Below are 22,316 nucleotides of genomic sequence, written 5' to 3'. Positions count from 1 at the left end.
AAGTCAGAGTACGTACATAGACAAAGTGTTGAGACGCTTTAACATGCATGATTCCAAGAAAGGATTCATACCTATGCAACATGGCTTGTGTCTATCAAAAACACAATCCCCTTCAACTAAGGAAGAAAGGGATCGCATGAATAAGATTCCATATGCATCTGCAATAGGATCTATCATGTATGCCATGTTATGTACTCGACCAGATGTCTCGTATGCTTTAAGTGCAACGAGTAGGTACCAATCTGATCCTGGTGATGCCCATTGGGTACCTGTCAAGAATATCCTTAAGTACTTAAGAAGGACTAAGGACTCATTCTTGATATATGGAGGTCAGGAAGAGTTGACTATAATTGGATACACCGATGCCGGCTTCTAGACAGATAAGGATGACTTTAGATCGCAATCTGGTTATGTGTTTTGCTTAAATGGTGGTGCTGTGAGCTGGAAAAGTTCAAAGAAAGATACAGTTGCTGATTCTACAACCGAGGCCGAGTATATTGCTGCCTCAAGTGCAGCAAAGGAAGTTGTTTGGATCAAAAAGTTCATTAGTGAACTTGACATAGTTCCTAGCATTGTGGATCCCATTGGTCTCTATTATGATAACAATGGTGCTATCTCACAAGCTAAGGAGCCTAGATCTCACCAACGATCCAAACACATACTTAGGCATTATCACCTCATTCAAGAGATAATAGATAGAGGATATGTGAAAATATGCAAAGTACCTACACTTGACAATATTGTTGACCCACTGACAAAGCCTCTTGCGCAGCAGAAGCATGATGGCCATACTAGATCAATGGGCATTAGGGGTATGCCTGATTGGCTCTAGTGCTAGTGGGAGATTGTTGGTGTAAGCCCTAGAGGCCAATACTTTTGGTACTTGTATCGAATTATTTATTAATAATAAAAGGCTTTTTATTTATTATGTTTGTTTAATAAAGTCCCTATAATAGCTAGTTCGTTTAATGTATCAAGTATGACTTAATCATGAGATCACATTAAACATAACGACACTATTCTTAAAGTATCCGTAGTCGAGCTTTATTGTGAAGTGGGATAACATTAAAGCATTAAGACTATTATGTTTGTAGACTGATGATCACATCTCATGGATCATGGATAAAGAGTTATCAAGTCTTAAACATAGGTATGAATATTAAGAGTAATATTTATACTGGATTGACCCGCTATGAGAATACTATATAGAATGTTATGCAAAGTGTCATAAGTTATTCTCATGGTGATAATGGTGTATACCACTCTTCGACCTGAAACCACTATGGACCCTAGATGTAAAGTCGAGTGCTTTATTGCTGATCCAACATTGTCCGTAACTGGATAACCATAAAGACAGTTGATGGGTACTCCACGAAGCATGCTGAGGGACATGAGTGACCTAGATGGAATTTGCCCATCCTGCGTAACAGGATAAATGTCTATCGGCCCAATATTGAACTGGACAAGGATGACACAGTCTATGCCTTGTGTTCAATATAGACATAAGGGCAAAGGGATAATTATACACATAATTATTATCACAGAAGGACTTGTCAGATCACATGACATTTTCGTGTCTTGGGTAGCAGTGATGTGTTGCTAGATACCGCTCACTGTTTATTATATTAAATACGTGATTTAATATAATTGCCAACACCGTGAAAACCTATAGGGTCACACACAAAGGACGGATTGATGAGAGATAGAGTAATTAAGGAATATTGTAATGTACGGTTTCCTTAAGTGAATTATAGAACATCGTAAGGTACGGTGTACTTAAGTAGAATATGAAATATGGTAAGGTACCAAATACTTAAGTGATTTTGGCATATTATGAGATATGGGTCAGATACACTTAAGTGGGCTTTTTTAGCTTGAAGCCCACACAAGTGGTTCTATAAATAGAACCCTTGGGTAGAAGCATTGTAAGGCTTGCAATTTCGTTTCTCTCTCTCTCACTCAAAGCCTTCATTCGTAGCAGCTAGCACTGAGATTGAAGGAATTCATTTGTGTGGACTGAGTAGAGACGTTGTCATCGTTCAACGTTCGTGATCGCCACAAGAGGTAACGATTCTATCATTGATCATGCCCATTCGTAAGGATCACTAAATGGAGAAAGTTTTAAATTCTGTTGCGCCTTGGATGGCAATTCTCCTTCAGTTTGGTTCGTTTAAGATGTGTTGTCGTCGATTCCTTTATTGATGACACATCTCCTTTGTAAAGTCTCTCCAATCAGAATAATCCCATTGTGCATCAACCCTTTTTTGATGCCAATTCCCCAAACACGTAGGAAGTTCTGGAATCTGTTGTAGCATTCCGAACTGCAATTTGACCCGGTCACTCTAGTGCATTTCCACCGCAGTGAATCGGATAATTGATGTCTTCGTTGTCCAAACTGCAACATCGTCATGGTTCAGATTATTATCCAGACTCAGATATGGCCTCCAGATAAATTGTAAAACAATACGAAACGATTAAATGAAAAATAATTTGATAAGTATTTTTAAATTAAAATATAGTTGTGTAGGAGTATTACATCGTCATGTCCAATGTGGTCCAATAGATTGCGATAGACTACAATAGCGTGTTTGGGACACCTATTGTAGTTCATCCCCCTTACTGACCACATTAGATAAAAAAAAGTGAAAATTATTATTTACTGTTAATTATAATATAAAATATAATTAACTAAATGGTAAAGTGTTAGACTTACTTAGTTGCAAACGGGAACACAAATGGGTTCTCGTTTATCAGGGCGAGCGACGACATTCTTGACCAATCCCAAGCTTGTAGCAAATACGCACATGAAAAAAAAGTACAGGTATTCTTTTTTGCAGTTTTACACATTGCACTATATAGATGGGCCAACACAGCTGAACCCCAACTATATGTGCTTAGCTTATTAATGTTGCGTAACAAAGGTAAATACATAATATTTACTGAATTACCTGTACTTTTTGGAAACAAAAAATTACCAAATAAAATCATAATATAACACTGAGCCTTAATTATTTCTCGTACTCGGTTGAATCTTCGGACAATACTATACTGGCATAATATTGTTTAAGGTATTTTAAATTTATACCTTGCCCCCTTGCTTGACCGGATGTCTCTCCCTCAGTTTCGTCATCTAACAAAGGGGCACCCAACAACATGTACATGTCCTCAAGTGTGACGGTACACTCACCAATCAGAAGGTGAAATGTGTGGGTCTCGGGTCTCCACCGCTCCAACAAAGCAAGAATGAACTTGTAGTCCACCGAGTACGAAACAATGTTGAGGAGATTTCCAAATCCACATCCTCTAATATATGGTTCTATTAAAGGATCGTGGGGTACAGTTTCATGTACACAACATCTAAAACACTTCGGATCCTAATAACAAATACGTAAGAAATACAATAAGAAGAAGAAATACATAATACAAACATAGATAACAAAGGTATACGACTTAAAAACGGAATAAGTAAAAAGAGAGTGATAACATACAAATGTCGAGATATTCTCGAGTGTTCCTTTGTGTTCATCACCCATAGTTAGCATAGACATAATTTGATGTTGCAGAGCTTGAGTGCGGCAGAGAAATAGTATGGCAAAGAAAGACTATAGATGAGTAGTGTTGGAGATGATTTGATATTGTGATATGAAATGCTATTTATAGATGAATGAGTTAGTAGGTTTGCAACCTACGAAGCATGGGATTGGTGTCATGCAATGATAAAAGTAGACTATGCAATGACAAAAGTAGATTAGCCTTTGTCTTAGACGCATGCATGTGAAGAATCACATGCAAGGAATAGGCGTACTTCCTCTTGGCGCCTGCATGTGATTAGTCACATGCAAGGAAGAGGCGCCTGTTGAAAAGTATATCTTCGGCAAATATTTTTATATCGTATCCACAGAGATTGGTTGATATTACCGCCGTTCTAAAATCCAAATGTTGTAAGTTTAGAAAGTAACAAGGTTGTTTTGGTTGGAAAGTTATCTTGTGAGTAAATGTCACTAAAAAGTAAAATGGTTTTAATCTAATGTAAAAGCTTGGCAAGATTGGAGTTCACTATTTCAAATGTTTATGCTTCCTTATGATAACTATATAGATTTAAGATTATTGATGATGTTCAAGTATCCTCTCAAAGTCATTTATGTCTAAATGATATTGTGATAATCACTATATTGATCCTTAGACGATCTCTCCACCTAACTGTCAATATAGCAATCTTTAATGTTTAATACCAAAGAAGAGCAATGAATAAATCTATCTCTACAACTTATTCACTACTTGAAAATCTGTTTTATGTCAAGACTCAAATAATCTCTCTCGACAACTACTCAAATCTGGTTTTCAACTTAGGGCAAAAACAGTATTCAATACATCAACAATCTTTATCATATATATAAATCAAATGGAATACATAAACATATGAGAATAGCTACTACCTCCAATCTTGACAAAGGGGAGTTTAGCTCCTCATCATCATTGTTCAAAGCAGAAAGTTAAAGAAGAAAAACTTTGTTTTTCTCTCTTACAAAAAGCTCTCAATATCAATCTCTCAATGATTAATAATAATGTATCTTTTTTAATGCCCTAGCATAATGTATTTGTTTCTAACATAAAAGGTTGACATTTCCCTAATTGGTCATTGTCATCTCCAGCAGAAAAGAAATTCCCAGGCAGACATCAAAATGGCAATAAACTTTTCCTGCAAAACAGCACTTTTGACCCTCAGTCAGCTTGCTGGATTCGCAGCCTTCGCGGCGCGAAGGTAGTTCGCGGCGCGAACTGTTGCTTCTCCAGCTTCCTTGTTTGGCAAGCTTCCTCCAAAGTGTGGTGTTGCAATCCAAAGCCTTCTTAACCAAAAATTCTACAAAACTAACAAATATGTGAAATAACTATTCAAAACAAAATAAATTAAACCTAATTGCATTTATACAAAATAGTGAGAATAAAAGTGTGTAATTACATGAAAACTTGGTAAAAGGGACCAATAAAATGATATAAAAAGTAATACTAATTGGTCCCTAACAGCGCCCTTCCTCTTGGCGCATTAGTTTAATTGGATTGAAGGGACACCCTTCCTCTTGGCGCCCATGTTGCTTTATGGCTCCTAGGGAATGGGCGCCTGTTAGGAATATTAGGTTGTGTAGATGAATAACTTAGAAATGCATTCAATTTCAGTAAAGAAAATAAAGTTAGATTTATAAAAAATGTCTTCCACACAACATTACATGATCAATGCCCATATCAAAGGTGAAATATTTGATCATAAGTTGTTCGGTTTTTGTTTTTGAAACACGGAGGTAACTCAGTTTACAATAAATCGACGATCAAAATTTTCACATCTGAAACAAATAATAGAAAAGAAATTGCAGTGCAGTAATGTGGGTCAAATCATCTATAAAAATCTGGTTTGGTTTGCAGAAAACCAGGTGAAGTTTTATCAGAAGAAGATTCGAGATGATGACGATGTTCAGCATATGTTTGTCAGTCACGAACAATCTGGTTACAATGATATAGAGTTGTATATATTACCATATCAACAACAAGTGTATCAGTTCATTGATCAGTCACAAGTGTTTTGTGTGACGAATAAGCTGAGGTGAATGTTCCAGATGACGAAGAAGAAGAAGTGAGATCATGGTTGATTCAATGGTGAACGCTGATGAGGAAGAGGAGCCAATACCAGTAAGTCATGTATATTGTCCACCCCAACCCATGACAAGGTTGAATTTGGGTTTCGATGAACCTTCATCAGATATATGGTACAATCCTTATGCGCAAATGCACTGATCTTTGAAACAAGGAGACACATTTCGCACAAAAGAGGAATATTTAAAAGCCATTAAGAAATTCCACATGCAACTATTAGCTCATTTCAGAGTTGACAGAACTAACTCATTGAGGTATAAAATTTATTGTCCGAATGAGCACTGCCTTTTTAGGTTGTCAGTTTCGTACCGGAAGAGGAGCGAGTCTTGGGAGATTGGATCAATGGGTCCAGATCACACATGCATGCTGACAAACCCAATGCAGGATCATCGTAAATTAAGCTCTCAGCTAATATGCGATGAAATATTGTCTGTCATTGGCGATAATCCGTTGTTAAAGATGAGTACAATAATTTCGCATATTAGGGCAGAGTACGAGTACACTCCATCATATAGGAAGACATGGATAGCTAGGACAAAGGCTGTTGAAGAAGTGTTTGTCAATTGGGAGGAGTCTTACAAACAACTTCCAAAATACTTGTTGGCTCTAAATAATATGCTCCTGGGACAATTGTCAAGTTGGAAACATTGCCCGCGTATACACCAGACGAGACGTGTGCTGTTGGAAATGGAATATGCCACCGTCTCTTCTGGGCGTATCAACCATGCATCATAGGTTTTTCTTTCTGTAAACCAATTATACAAATTGATGGTACATGGTTGTACGGGAATACAAAGGAACGTTACTGATGGCAGTGGCACAAGATGTGAACAACAACATTTTTCCAATCGCCTTTGCCCTAGTTGAAGGGGAGACTGCTGAGGGATGAAGTTTTTTCCTAAGAAATCTCCGATTGCACGTTGCACCTCAGCCTAACTTATGTTTGATCTCCGATAGAAACCCTTCAATCATCAGTGCATATAATAACATTGATAATGGCTGGAAAAATCCTCCTTCGACGCAAGTGTTCTGTATTAGACATATTGCTCAGAATTTCATGCGGGAAATCAAAGATAAGACGTTGCGGAAGAAGGTTGTCAATGCAGGTTACGCATTATTAGAACCTAATTTCAAGCACTACCGCAAAGAAATAAGATTGTCAAACAAAGATACAGTACGGTGGATCGATAGTATTCCATTGGAGAAGTGGACTAGGGCATACGATAACAGTCAATGTTAGGGCCACATGAAAACAAATCTTGTGGAATCAATTAACTATGTCTTCAAAGGCATTCGTAACCTACCTATAACCGCTTTGGTGCAGGCAACATATTTCAGGCTATGGGCGTTGTTTGAAACCAGACGCTCAAAATTGAGTTCAGTGTTGCAATCTGGACAGTTGTTTAGTGATGCTTCAATGAAATTCATTAGACATGAAGTTGCCAAAGCAAACACACACGTGGTTACGGAGTTCATAGATCACAATGAGGGCATGCTGATGGGCCAATACATAGTCGAACTAGATAGAGGTTGGTGCGACTGCGGAAAGTTCCAAGCCTTTCGTATGCCCTGCTCCCATGTCATTGCGGCATGCTCAAAGGTTCGAAGGGATCCATCCTACTTGCTATCTGAAGTTTACAAAGTCGTCAGTCTTTCAAATGTTTATAAAATTAGTTTTTTTCGTAGTGGCAAAAGAGGATTATTGGCTAGAATATTAATGGGACATCGTCTGGCACAACGAAGTTATGCGAAGGAAGAAAAAGGGTCTCCCAAACAGCACCCGGATTCGAACCGAAATGGATACGACGAACAAAATGGTTAGACTATGTAGTTCATGCCGTCAGCCAGGTCACAATTGTAATAATTGTCCTAGTGTTGGAACGAGCACAACCAAATAAATTCACATATACCTCTATTGCAATATATGAAAAACTAATTTTATTTCATATTAGACGTCTGTGACGAAAGTACTATTACATAAATAGTAACACAAAAAATTAAAACAACTAGAATACAAGAACTATGCGATTACAACCATCAAAACCATTTTAAACATGTAATGCATCATCCTACGAGCGTCTTGGTCGGTCTTAATATCCATCCATTCGTGCACTTCTCCATTTTGGTTGAACGTGGACACAAACCATTGTATTCTTCTAATCCTTTCACCCTCTCAAATTTCTCCCTCTATCCAACTGTACAACGTCCGATTAAGATGTTCAAACGTATTTGTGTTCCAAAGTTGAATCTGTATCGGAGCCGCAACGACGGAAAATATTACATCAGTATTTCGTTTCTGAATGTATGCACACATTGTTAAAACACAAAAACTTGAAGGTGAGTGGGTTGAATTAGAGAAAATATGGTAGTATGAGATGATTTTGTGTGAAAAATAGTGCATCCAAGGCGTGACATATATATAGAGTGGACATAAAATGCATGCGCCAAGAGGGCTGACGCCCAACATGACATGACATACAGGCGCCAGAGGCATTGACGCATGTACTTAAGTCAACACTAAGGCGCCAAGGGCTTTGGCGCCTCCTCATGAGGGTCAATGCATGCGCCAATAGCATTGGCGTCTCCTCATGAGGAGCCCAATGCATGCGTCAGTGCTATTGGCGCCTCCTTTGTTTGCTTAGGGGATGCGTCAATTCATCTGGCGCATCCTCTTCTAAGAATTGTTATTTTAGTTTTTTTTATTATTTGTTATTTTCGATTTTTTTTAAATGATTATTTTTTAAAAAAATCACAATTTACGAGTGTTCAAATTAATGGATTATTTAAATTATTTATATTTAAATTCGATTATTAAAAATCGATTAATTATTATTATAGTTTTAATCAAACCTATATTTTGGACATTCATATTTAAAATAAAAATTAAATTAGTCTTTTTTTTATAAAAATTGAAAAAAAACTTTTTTTCCTTCTGTAAATAAAAATACTTTTTTTAAATATTTTTTTATTTTGTAAAAATTAAAATATATGTATTTTTCTGTATATAAAAAAACTGAAAAAAAGTTTAATTTTTTTCATAAAGTAAAAAAGATGATCTTTTTTGAATAAAATAATACGATTTTTTATTTTTGAAAATTATTATTATTTTTAGAAAAAATAGATTTTTTTAAAATTAAAAAATTCTTGAAAAAGTAATGTTTTGGTTTTTAATGAAGCTGAGTTTATTACTGGTCTTGATCTTAGGGTTGATGGTGGATTTGTTCCAAATGATTTATGCAGAGTCGTAGACAATGCAATGCCACAACCTTAGGCTTTATTTCTTTTAGTTTTTACTAAATTAATGTTTTGGTTCTGTTATTTTAAATCATTCAGGAAATGAGTCTTAGATTTTGGTTTTTAGAATGGAACAACTTTTTTTTCTATATTTATCGCATTTTTTTAATGTTCTCTAATTGGTTATTAGTTATGACGCATTCTTAGTATTATAAATGTGAAATATAGAAAATATTTTAGAATGGTTTGTTCTGTCAGGAATTAGAATTAAAAGATGAAGTGGTGGAATAATGTCTCATGTGGAGTAATATTTTTAATAGGATGGAATAAGGTGAATATGGGAGGTTAATATTGTAATGCAAGAAATTATACGAGAGTGATAATGAATTTAAATATTTTTTATATTTATATATTAAATGTGGTTAAAATTAATTGTGAATGATACATATTGTAAGTATTTGATTAAATTGAACTGTGATTGATACACTGGAGGAATTGTTTGTTTCTAGCCCGAATGGAAGTATTTTTATATTGCGCCATTCCACTTGATATCTGCCCTTGGACCTTGCGCATGACTAGAACAGGTGTATATTTTGTTAATTAAAAAATAAAATAATAAAAATAATTTACAACTCTTAAAAATTACACTTTTATTAAATATGTTTTCTTAAAATATATATTTTATTATGAAAAGTAATAATTTACGGGTGCTCAAATTAATTAATTATTTATGTTTATATCCAAATTCAGTTATTAAAAATCGGTTACTCATCATTATAGTTTTAATTAAATTTATATTTTAGATACTCATATTTAAAATAAAAATCAAATTAATGTCTTTTTAAAAAATATTTAAAAAAACCTTTTTTCCTTTTGAAAATAAAAATAAAATAATTATTATTTTTTAAATTTTTTTATTTTGAAAATAATATATATATATATATATATATATATATATATATATATTTTTTTTTTCTGTATAAAAAAATGAAAAAAAAGGTTAATTTTCTTTCAAAAAAGAATGTTTTTTTTTGAAAAAAAAAGTTGAAATAAAATAAAAACGATTTTTTATTTTTGAAAATAAATATACTTTTTTAAATAAAAAAGATTATTTTTTAAAATAAAAAGCTTCTTGAAAAAAATAATTTTAAAAGAAACTAATTAAAACTAATTATAAAATTACTTATGAATATAATCGATTAATAACGAATTTATAATCATTTTACAAAAATTAAATCTGATTATAAAAATTGGTTTTAATAATAAGTTATAATATGTAAATTATTTATAGACAACAAACCTGTCATATTCCACACCTTTCATGGGCAGAGAAACAAAGCAACTTTAAATGTAAATCCAAACACAAATTGCATATTTAAATATATGATCCACTTCCACTACCATCACCGTTCACCTACTACTCCTTTGGTCAACTCTGTACACAGTACACGACAAACAAACAATTGGTACTACATCAACCCCCAAAAACTTGTAAAATAATACTAAATTACATATGAGACAAAATTTGCTTGTAACTAATTACTTATAGCATCTTTATAAATAAATCATAATCTATATTAATAGGTTGTACATTTAGATTCAACTGCATCTGCATCCAAACATGGCAGAAACTCCTTCCACAAACACTAGTCTCAAATTATCTGGAAAAATAGCCATAGTAACCGGAGGTGCTAGTGGTATCGGTGAAACCACAGCGCGTGTCTTTGCTAACGAAGGCACACATGTGGTTGTGATCGCCGATATCCAAGATGCGCTTGGTGAACAAGTAGCCGCGTCGATCGGGGATCAAAGGTGCATATATGTTCATTGTGACGTGACAGATGAAGATCAAGTTCAAAGTCTCATTCAATCAACCGTTAATACTTATGGACAGGTTCATCCTTTTTTTATAATTTAATTTAACTATATTTTTTCTTTAGTTATAAATGATTAATCTACTAGATTAATAGTTATGTACTCACGATGTAAAATTTTGTTACTTTCGTAACAGATTGATATAATGTTCAGCAATGCTGGAATCATTAATTCAACTAATCAAACACTGATGGAACTTGACATGTCCAAACTTGATCGTTTATTAGCTGTCAATGTTCGAGGAATGGCGTTGTGTGTAAAGCACGCAGCGCGTGCAATGGTGGAACAGCGTGTGAGGGGTAGCATCGTGTGTACCGGGAGCACTTCCGGTAGCCATGGAGGCTCGCGTTCAACAGATTATATAATGTCAAAGCATGCAGTGTTAGGACTAATGCGCGCGGCTAGCGTGCAACTAGCAACGCATGGGATAAGAGTGAACTCTGTCTCGCCGAATGGATTGGCAACACCTATGACTTGTAAATTGTTGAAGATGAGTGAAGAGAATGCACAAGAGGTTTATAAAAACGTAGCGAGGCTCGAGGGAGTGCTGCTCACACCAAAACACGTGGCAAATGCTGTGTTGTTTTTGGTTTCTAACGAGGCTGAGTTTATTACTGGTCTTGATCTTAGGGTTGATGGTGGACTTGTTTATGGAAAATAGTGATTTGTGCATGAGTAATAAAATGTTGAGAATATTAAGATTGTTTTTCATATTTAACATTGTCAATTGAGTATTAAAACGTTGTGAGTTTGAGAAGTATAAATAAGAAGAGATTTGTATAAAAGTAGAGGTGTACAGGTACAAAGATAAAAAAGAGCATGAAAATATTGAAATTTTGTTTTATAATTAATATTACTATGGTTTATAACTTTATATGAACATTCTAATGTGGAGACTTCTCTTTAAATTCATGAGTTTACTACCCTTAAGTGCTTTAATATTTCTAAGCACTCTCATAAGACTCCACGGATTAAAAAGGTCCTTTTTCATTCTTAGATTAAGTTTAATACATTATCAGTGCATTGTTAGACTGTGAAACTAAAGGCCAGACATAATCTGCCACTTGAGAAGTAGAAGATACGAAGAAAAGTTTGATCATGTCCGTGATTTATTTTCTTTCTAATGATCATGTAGTAATTTATTTCTATAGGTTTAGTTGTCTCGTGAAATGTTGGATTATGGGCTAGGTTGATTGTTAAGTTATGGTCATAGAAAATAAAATTGGGCTTATATTGAACTGAAGGTAAAGATCTTTGAATATGTAATGAAGCTATTAAATTTACAGAATTGTTTTATTTCCAATTTTATGTATGGCACAGATTTTTAAAATTTGAAAATGTCCTTCATACGTCTCTGAAAATGTATTTTCGAACACATTCAAAATTTATATCAACCTTTGTTTTTTCTGAGATTTCAAATTTTAAAAAAAATTGTCTGAATATGAATATGCATCTATATTATTTGAGTTTATCCATAAATGCATATGCAAAATACCTCATGTACTCAATTGTGGTGTTTTTATTCAAAGAGCAGGTTAAATTAACCACTCAGTGATATTTATGGAGATGCATATCCAAAAATGTCAAGCGGGAAATTAAATAAAACACCACATTGCATGATCTTCTTCTTCATGCTAAAAATATCCTCCATTTTCAAAACCCTTAAATATTTCTCTCAATCTCAATCAACTTTTCAACACCAAAACATCATTCGTGTACTTTATCACATAAAAATGAGCAAAAGAAGCTGAAATTGCAGGTAAAATTCATTCATTTCATCCCTCATTTCTTGCATTAATATGATGTTTGAGATGAAAAAATCATAATGTTGAGTCAGAATATGTATCTCCGAAAAAAGTTTGATGTGGTTCGGAGATGCATATCCGGATTTGCCTGATACTTTGAGTTTCAAAGCTGTTTTTTTTCCTTCTATTTTTGGTGTCATTAGATATGGCGCATATCCGTAAAGCCCTATGATGATATGATAGGGTTTGTAAGATCTTTATTGGTCTACAAGTTCTATAAATAGGGTCTCTCATTCTATTTTCTTTACACAAACTAGAATGACTATATATCATCATCTTATATTTGTGTATTTCAATGGCATAAAACCTCCACTTCAATTTCGGGTTCTTGAGGGCATACTTCTCGTCGATCTAAAAACCAAATTGAATACTCTGCTACAATATCCAGAAAATCGCAGAGTTTTCAAGTTCAAGTATCGTTCACCCCCGATTGACAACAAAGATAAAATACGTTTCACCATACTTGAATGGGAGGCGGGTGATGATTTAAAGGTTATGTGGAATACCTTTTATAGTTACTAAACAAAGGGTCTGATTGAAGTTGACACAACGATTGTAAGATCGACTGAAGATATTCTAAGGATGTTGCAATGTCCTGAACCATCAATTTATAATTAAATATAATATTAAACTTATGTTAATGTTAACTTTAATCTACATAATGTTTATTTTGATGTTAATTTATGATGTTTTTCTATTATCTTACTTTTGTTCTTGATTGTTTCTGGTTTGAAGTAACAAAATATATTTCTGAGATGCATCTGCAGAAAGCTTACTAAATATTGAACTAAATCATGTTACGAAGATACATCTTCAAATAAGCTTTTTATGCACACGGAGATGCATTTCCAAACCAATTTTAAACTGAATAAGGGTTTTTCAGCAAATTCATCTAAGATGTGTGTGGAAAAGGCGCGTCCAAATATGCATCTCTAGACGGTAGGGACATTTTTTACTTTGTCAAAATAGCCTTTTTCGTCCCGGATGTTTAGCGTTTGGTTCATTTTGGTCTCTTAATTTTTAAAAGGCTCATTTTCATCCCTCAATTTTATTAAATGTACCACGTTTATCCTTTGCAGACAAAACACAGTAACATTGTTAAAACGTGACACTGTGTACGTCCACGTCAGCTTCATGTAGAATGTCTTCTTCATATGAATTAGGGTTTCGTGCATAACTTCAATATGTGCCTACCTTATTCGTTCTGGGTTTGCCATTTGTGCATAAGTCGCCTTCATCTTCTTCAATAGCCATCGTCTCCATAAGTTTCCTTCATCTTGTTTCTGTAATCTATGAATAATGGCTCATGTATGTTCTTCTACATCGTAAAAGGGCCTGGGTACGGTGGAGAAGTGAGCTACAGTTCCGAATTTGGGTTTAATTCTGCTTCATCGAAAAATCAATGGAGACCTAATTGTTGGTGTGGTGATTTTGTTGTACTCGTAAGGGCAAAAATAGTCAAATTTTTTGGGGATGCCCATATTATAAGGTATGATTTATCTTGTTAAGTTTACAATTTTAATTTTACACGGTGGGTAATGTTCTATGTAACTTGTGCAGGGGAATACAAGTAATGGATGTGATTATTTTGATTGGTTTTGTGCTGAAGTGAAAGATGACATGGAAATGTTTATCAAGAATAAAAAAAAGAGGTTGGAAATATTCGCAAAATAGAATGAAGATCAACATCAGAAATTGCTTAAATCTGAAGGATTAATTGAAGAACTTGAGGGGGCTCTCAATAACACAATGAAGTGGAAGATATTTTGGAAAAAATTTCATTTTTTTGTTGCTTTAAGTGTATTAATCTACAATTTGTTAATGTAATTGTACACTGAAATGGAATTGTTCTATGGGATGAATGAATTATATTTCTAACTAATATAAATACTGGTTTAATTTGTAACCTATGCAATTGTTTTATGTAACCTGTGCAATTATATTTCTACCATGTATTGAATTGTACATGTGCAATGTTAATGTATCATGTGCAATTGTTTTATGAGGTCAATGAATTTTTAATGTAACATGTGCAATGTTGTTTATCACCTGGTATTGTTACTAATTCAATTTGTCTCCCAGTATGGTATAACCTAACTAGTATAATTTGTAACTGAATTGGTATAATTTGTAACTTAACTAGTATAATTTGTTAGTTAACTGTTATAATTTGTATATTTGGCCATAACAATAAGATTTGCAAGATATGCATTTCATTGCACCGTAACATGATTCCCATATAAAGGGTACAAAACATAGTACAAAAACATAAGTTACATTATAGACCTAAGACATCACATTGTAGCAAAACATAAGTGACATAACTGATATTACATACCTAAGACAACACATTGTACCAAAACATAAGTGACATAAGTGACATTATGACCTAAAACATCATAATAGAAGTGAGCCTAAAATATCTATTTTTTCTTCTTGCTTGCTTGAGATGAAATAAGCCTAGTTATAGGGCTTGCCGCATTCCTTGACGCAAATAACCTAGTTATAGGGCCTAATGATCCCAGACTTCTTGTTGGCCTCCTAATGCTTAACTTCTTGACTGGAGTCCTGGAACCACTTGCTTTAGCCTTTGTGTGACCTTGAGTCTGAGCCTGAGATTGACATGGTTGTGTTTGAGCTTGAGCTGGCTATGTCTGAGATTGAGCTTGAGTTCTCTGAGTCTGAGACTGAGTTGGTTGTGTCTGAGGTTGAGCTTGAGTTTCCTGAGCTTGAGACTGAGTTGGTGGATACTTGCAAGTAAGCTTGTTATGACCAGTTTTTTTGCACTTACTACATTTAATATGTAGTCCAGTCCTCCTCAGTTTGCGACCAGTGCCATCAACTACACCTGGCTCCAAATTCCTTTTCTTTTTTGGCCTTCCTGGAATTTTTCTATATACTGGTTCATGCACATCATTATAGACTGTCCTTTCCTTGAGGTTGGAGCCATTAACACGGTAGATGACATGGTTGTATACATCCTTATATTTGCCTTTTTTGTACATATCTAGTATGTAACTCTCTACCTTGAAATTTCTGCTTTTCATAGAAGAAATTGCATGCACACATGGCAAGGTTGTCAGCTGCCATTTCCTATATGTACAACTTTGATCTTGCAAGTTGATACTGAACTTATCTGCAGCATTTTCAAGGTACCTAACCTCAAAGATATGCTCAACAGACATTCTGGAAAACAAGAGAGCATAACATTATGAGTATACATAACAGAACATTATGAGTATACATAATAGAACAGAACATTATGAGTATACAGAATATAACATAACATTATGGAGTATACCTTACAATCCACATGTTGGTGTATTAACTAATCCTTGCAATACTAATAACCAAAATATTATAAGTATACAAAACATAGCAGTTTATAAAGTATCAGAATATAGTAGTTTATAGAGTATCATAATATAACAGTTTGTAAAGTACCTCTTCATAATGTTGGGCAATATGTCATCATCAGTAAGGTTTGCAAATCTCATTCTATTTTTTGCCCACCTTTCCATTATGTATGTTCTGACCTCTTCTAGCATTGTCACTATAGGCTTAGCTCTTGCTTCAATAATAACACTATTGAAGGCCTTCAACATGTTGTTCAACATGCTATCACACTTAGAGGTTGTCTTGAATTAATATTTTCTCCAAAACCTAGGAGGTGTTTTCATCATGTGCTTAAATGCTTCCTTATTAACATCTCTCATTTCTCTGATTTTCCTTTCCCAAGATTGTGAATATGTTGACTTAGCAGCTTTCCATATAATCTCTTTCAACTTCTTTCCAGGAAATTTCTTCCTAAAATTGTTGTGCAAATGACGTACGCAAAACCTTTGCTCCACACCCGGTAAATGCTCATCCATAGCTGGAAAGAGACCATAACAATTAAATGCAAGAGATTCATTATCACAAATTAAAACTTTATAATCATGCACAAAATAAATACAAGAGATTAATACCTTATGTTGGTATGATATAAAGGTATATGTACAACATTGGCTTCTACCTCCAAGATCCTCAATCAATAGTTCTAGAAACCATGTCCAAATGTCCTTTGTTTCACCTTCAACAATTGCAAATGCTATTGGCATCATTTGGTCATTTGGATCTGTTCCTATGGTTGCCAATATTTGACCTCCACATAGGCCCTTCAAAGAACATCCAGCAAGCCCAATTATAGGTCTACATAGTCTGAAGCTCTCTTTGCAAGCTGCAAAACAAATGTACATCCTTTAGAAGTGAGTCATATTGTCACTTATATTGTCTGGAACATATTGAACATTAATCTTGACAGTTGGACCATGATTTTTTTTAAGGATCTCATGTGCATAGTCATAAATTCGTGTATACTGTTCTAGAAAGAAGCCATAAACCGATCCTCTTGCTGCACACCTAGCCCTAACATCCTTAGTCTTGTTTACACCAATATTCCATTTCCTTTGGGCTTTTTCCTTGATGTCCCTGATTTTTAGATTTGGATTATCTTTCAAAGAGTTTTGAATTATTTTACTTAACCACTTTGTAGTCATGAGCTTCACAATATATGATCTACCACAGTTATGCTTATCCACCAATTTCCTCGATTGCCAAGAATCTTCATATGGTAACTTCCCACAGTATGCATTCCAATCACACCCTTCTTTACATATCACTCTTACCCTTTATTTATCATTTTTAGAGAACCTCAAATCCCTTCCTGACTGAACTGCATATGAATTAATTTCCTCCTTAAAATCATTCTTTATTGCAAAATAGGTTCCTAATTCCCATTTGTAGTCTGACATGTTTATGGGCATTTTGAAAACATAATACTTCTTCCTATGACAGTTACTTTCATCATCGGTTTCACACCCACTCTCCAATTCATCAGTAGCACCTTCACATTCCTCACTATCACATTCGCATTCCTCACTAGTACCTTCATATTCCTCACTATGTTTTTTGCCTTTACCTTCTGCCTCCTTGTCATAACCCAATAGATGTGTAATATCCTCTTCCACTAAACCATTATTATCTTTATCTGAGCCTTGAAAGGCAACATCTAAGGCATTGTCATAGTGGAAACTCACATCATCACTATCACTCATTTCCTCAGCCCCATTAACATTAACAGTATTATCTCTTACCTCACTCTCACTCATATCCTCAACCCCATTAACATCAACATTATTATCTCCTACCTCATCCTCACTCATATCTGTAGCGGTGTATTCGTCGCTATATGATTTATTGATTAAACCATAAGCAAAGCATACAATGAATCGAGTCGCCACCGCACTTTTATTTATCCTAAGGACTGGTTAAAAAGCGAACAAAAACCTAAGAAGTTTTACACGTAGAAAACTAATGAAAAGATCAGAGAGTCTGGGTAAGGGGTAAATTACGCAATGGGAAGGTGTTAGGCACCCATCACGTCCTAGGTACTCCTAGGGAGCCCTTTTCACACTTGTTGTATAAAAATGTTTATTTGTTTTTGACATATTGTGCAAACATGAATGGGATGATGAAAAAAGAATGTACAAATTAGTTATTTTTGTGTTCGAACGGATGAACCCGTTGCCTACGTACCTTCCATCAAAGGTAAGGATCAAAACGCCGTAGTTCGGCTAAAATATTTCCAAAAATTAGTGAGTTCATTTTAAAACACAAGCACTAAGGCTTTTCATTACCAATGGGAGAAAACTCAACCAATATCAACAATCCACCATGCGAGGACGGCTTCAACATACTAGTGAGGGGTTAACCCTATAATAAGTATGGAAGACTTACAATCAACTCACTAAGGATAAGGTAAGGTTTACATCAACCACTATGGTAATTGAAACCTAAGGCTAATGTATGAAAACATATTAACAATGGACAAAGCCAAAACAATTGAATGGGTGAAGTTAATTGATTATGATTATTCACAAAATATGGTCAAGATATGATTAAGATTGATTCAAAGAAGTGTTATGAAAAGTGAAGTTTGAAAAGTCAAGGACTTAAGGTCCAAGTTTCTAATTTGAAAAGACATGAAGATGTTTGCACAACAAGTCAAAGTTTTTGAAAGCAAAGTGTGAAAAGGTTTAGGACAAAGAGGGTATGGATGATGGAATGTAAAACTTCTTAAAAAGGTTCACCTCTTGAAATCATATAGAAGATGATCCAAGTGTGTCCTTAGGAATGAGGTAACAAAGCAAGTAAAAAAAAGCAAGGTGATACCGGATGCCATCAATGGTCTTATACCAATCTCACAAAGGAAAAGCGGATATCGGATACCAATAAATGGGTTTACACCAACCTCCTAAGGTAAACAAAACTTGGATGTCGGATACCGATCTATCTGGACTTATACCAACCTCCAAAGGATGATCATAGGAATACAAATGCCAACAACATGGACTTATAATTGCATCCTCACATAGAAAACAATGCACTAAGCAATGGACATGAGTGACCAAGTGAAATGGTCTTACACTCTGTCCCTTCCAAATCATAGGAACAATGGCCAAAGAACATGGTCTTACAATTGTCCTCAATGGGCAAACACAAATGTGTCACAAAGATACGCAATGATGATCATGCAATAATGAACAATCAATGATGATAAGTGCACAAAAGTATGCAAGCAAACATGTACATATGAAGCAATCAATCAAACAAACATTTAGCACACTCTATAACCAAACAATTAGGCTCAATCAAAGGGTTAGACTTAAAAGTCCACTGGAATAGGGTGAATGGCGCTCTTAACCTTGACATTGAGAGCCAAGGTGAAGCAGATGAAAGGATATGAGGGGTGTGCCTCATCACTCTTATCCCTGGTCAGGGAGAGCATTGAATATCAGAAGGTGTGGGAGTTCAGAAAGATGGAACTCTCTCCACAAGTTAGACTCGATAGATCTTGGGTTTTTTACTCACTATGCATCAACACATGTGGTGTGAGCAAGGTGAGTGACTCACAGAATAGTAGGAGATAGGCTACATATCTCTTTTGTCTACCAATTGCCTCACATGAGGTCTTTACCTGCTTGGGGACAAAGTTAAACAATCACAAACATCGCCTCTTAAGGAGGACTTCAGACAGTTGCCTGGCTGAATAACAAGCCAGGTCTTCCAGACTACATGGAGACAAGAGAGTCTACCTCAATGCTTAAGCAAAGCAAAGCAATACAAGTTCTCAAGGAACTAAAGCGACTATGGTACCTGAAATCAATCAAATATAATCAGTACCAATCACAAAGTCAAAACTGACAAATATAAGAACCAACAGTTAACACAATTATTCACATGTGCAAAGCACAAACTCAAAGCAAATGAGTTAGCATCCTACAAAATAAACCAAGTTAGTTCATCACAATCAATTAAACCAAACTCAATCAACTTGCATTAAATTCCTTAAAGCATTTGCTTCTTTAACCTGAAAAAACAACTCAAATGTGAGAAGTAGGACCACTAGGACAAGCCTAGGGTCAAAAGGGAGGTGAAAAATTCAAAACAGCAAGTAAAAATTAACCAAAATCAAGATTTATCAAATAAGAACAAATTCTAATTGGTCTCATGTCAAAACTATACACCAAATCCATTTCATACACAAAACATGTCAAACTATATATTTTGGAATCACATTGGAGCAAACAGAATGATCACAATCAAACCAATATCAAAATAGCTCAATAAATTCCAGAAAAATTCAAGCTTAAACAAGACACATTCAATGAGCCACATATCATATTTCATGCTATTTGGACAAGTGGAAGTAGGGGAATTAAAATCAGGAAGTCATGGTATGCAAATACAACTTCAAATAAGACCACAAATCATGTGCCAACTTCAAATGAATGCCAAACAGTGAAAACAAATGATAAATGAATGGGACCAAAGCCAAGATGAAGTTAAACATGTTAATAACCACTCCACCAAATTTAATCTTCATATGATAAGGAATGAGAATTTTACAAGTCATGTAAGATGATCACTCAAGAAAATTTCAAAAAATGGTAAACAGCAAACAAAAATACCAATCAAATAGGAAATTGATCAACAAATCTTACAAAAAATCATGGTTAAACTAGACATATATATGTAATCACATGCAAAATTTCAGAGCAAATGGCATTCAACAAGCATGGAAACAAAATTCAAGAAGTTGACATAACATAGTGTGACACATATTGTCACACTCAACTTGATCACATCATATCTCTCTAACCAGAAACTCAAAAATAGCAAACTATACATCAAAATCACCAGGAAAGAGTCAAGAACGGCCATGTAAAATTTCACACATTTTGGAGCAAGCATCATTATTTTATGAATGAAATGGCAAAACATACATCAAAAGCATACATGTCCAAAATCATTAGGCAAAATTAAAAATCAATCAGGCACAACTTTTTCTATCATACCTAAAAAAAACTAGAGAGAATTTGGAGATGAATGCAAAAATCCTCACTTAATTTGGATCATCCATGAATATTCTATGATTTTTTGAAATTGAATCACAAAATGAAATAAACATTTAACCATTTAAAATGAATTTTGATGCTGAGTGGCAAACTGGTAATTACTGAGCGCTGGCGTTGAAACGCAGCGTTTCATTAAACGCCATGGCGCGCTCTGATTGGTTGGAGACCGCGGGAAACACGAATTCAAACGAAAGCCAGGCGAAAACGGATCAAACACGCGTTTGGACGTGTTCTGCAGCTTGTTCATCGCGTTCTTGATCAAAAATCATCACCATGACCAAATCTCCATGGAAATGTACAAACTATATATGGTTGGAACCAGCGTGCAACGTACTCACTAATATCAATTCAATTTCATCTAACATTCACCACAGAAAAAGATTCGATCCAAGAAAGTTTTGCATCTAAATGTTCAGATCCAAATATCTCATACGATACTGCATGGTTTAGCATGATTCGAATTGCAGTCTATTCTACGTTGTGAGATCTACAAAAGCCATATCGCAATTTCAAGCATGGTGAGAATCGAGATCTGACCTTATGAATGATGCAGTGTTGGATTCGGTGGATTCCAGCCGGGAGATCGTGAAACAGACGTGCAGTGATGTGTGGACAAGAAGATAGAATCGAAATTTCAGCTCGAAGCAACTTGAATTTGCAGCAATCTCCAACTGTTATGTGCAAGATCCGAATTCCATAGCCACCATTCTTCAGGATTTCTTCACTGTTAGCTTCAACAGATCTTTAGTTCCACCTATAAATGAAGATCAGTACAAGAAACAGCACCAATGATGAAGAATTTTGATGAACAATTGAAAAAAAGTGTGAAGAGAAATGGAGAAAATTGAGAGAATTTGAGAATTCTGTGATTTGATCTGAAATTCTGATTGTGGATCTGAGTTTTCTGTTATGATTAGGCTTAAATAGTTCCTCTTAATCCAAAGCCTTAATCATGATTATCCAAATTGGAGTGATTAGCAAATGAAGCTCATGTTATGCACTTTGGCCAATTTGCCCTTTTGCACTTAAGACCAATGTAACAGTGATTTCTGTTTTGAAGCAAGTCACAAATTGCATTTGGAAGTGAACTGAACTGGTTTGGTGTGAAAATCCCTTGTATTTTTGAATTTGACCTTTTTTCCCACCAAATATTAAATGGTTCACTTGAAAAATGACCTTTTTATGTGAAGGTTTTTGATGAAATGTGATGATGGATTTGGGTAGTACACATCAAATGTGATTTTCTCAAAAAAGAAACAACCAATTTGGCCTTTCCATTCAAAAGTTATGGCACTTT

The 22,316-nt window shown here is 34.7% G+C and overlaps 1 protein-coding gene across 1 annotated transcript; it reads left to right on the top strand.

The window, feature by feature from the left end:
* Nucleotides 1-10,452: 10,452 nt before the first annotated feature.
* LOC127124309 ((-)-isopiperitenol/(-)-carveol dehydrogenase, mitochondrial) lies at nt 10,453-11,597 on the top strand. Its single transcript, XM_051054150.1, has 2 exons — nt 10,453-10,774; nt 10,892-11,597. Exons 1-2 carry the CDS (start codon nt 10,502-10,504, stop codon nt 11,414-11,416), a joined length of 798 nt encoding a protein of 265 aa, XP_050910107.1. The 5' UTR covers nt 10,453-10,501; the 3' UTR covers nt 11,417-11,597.
* The last annotated feature ends 10,719 nt before the right edge of the window (nt 11,598-22,316 follow it).

Source organism: Lathyrus oleraceus, chromosome 1, assembly GCF_024323335.1.
Source record: "Lathyrus oleraceus cultivar Zhongwan6 chromosome 1, CAAS_Psat_ZW6_1.0, whole genome shotgun sequence".
NCBI lineage: Eukaryota > Viridiplantae > Streptophyta > Magnoliopsida > Fabales > Fabaceae > Lathyrus > Lathyrus oleraceus.
Note: the sequence above shows the minus strand (reverse complement) of the source record. Positions and strands in the feature narration are given on the sequence as shown.

Coding starts and splice junctions, on each gene's coding strand:
- LOC127124309 (XM_051054150.1), top strand. CDS start 10,502: ATGGCAGAAACTCCTTCCACAAACACTAGTCTCAAATTATCTGGAAAA. Junction 10,775..10,891: donor CCGTTAATACTTATGGACAG/GTTCATCCTTTT, acceptor CTTTCGTAACAG/ATTGATATAATGTTCAGCAA.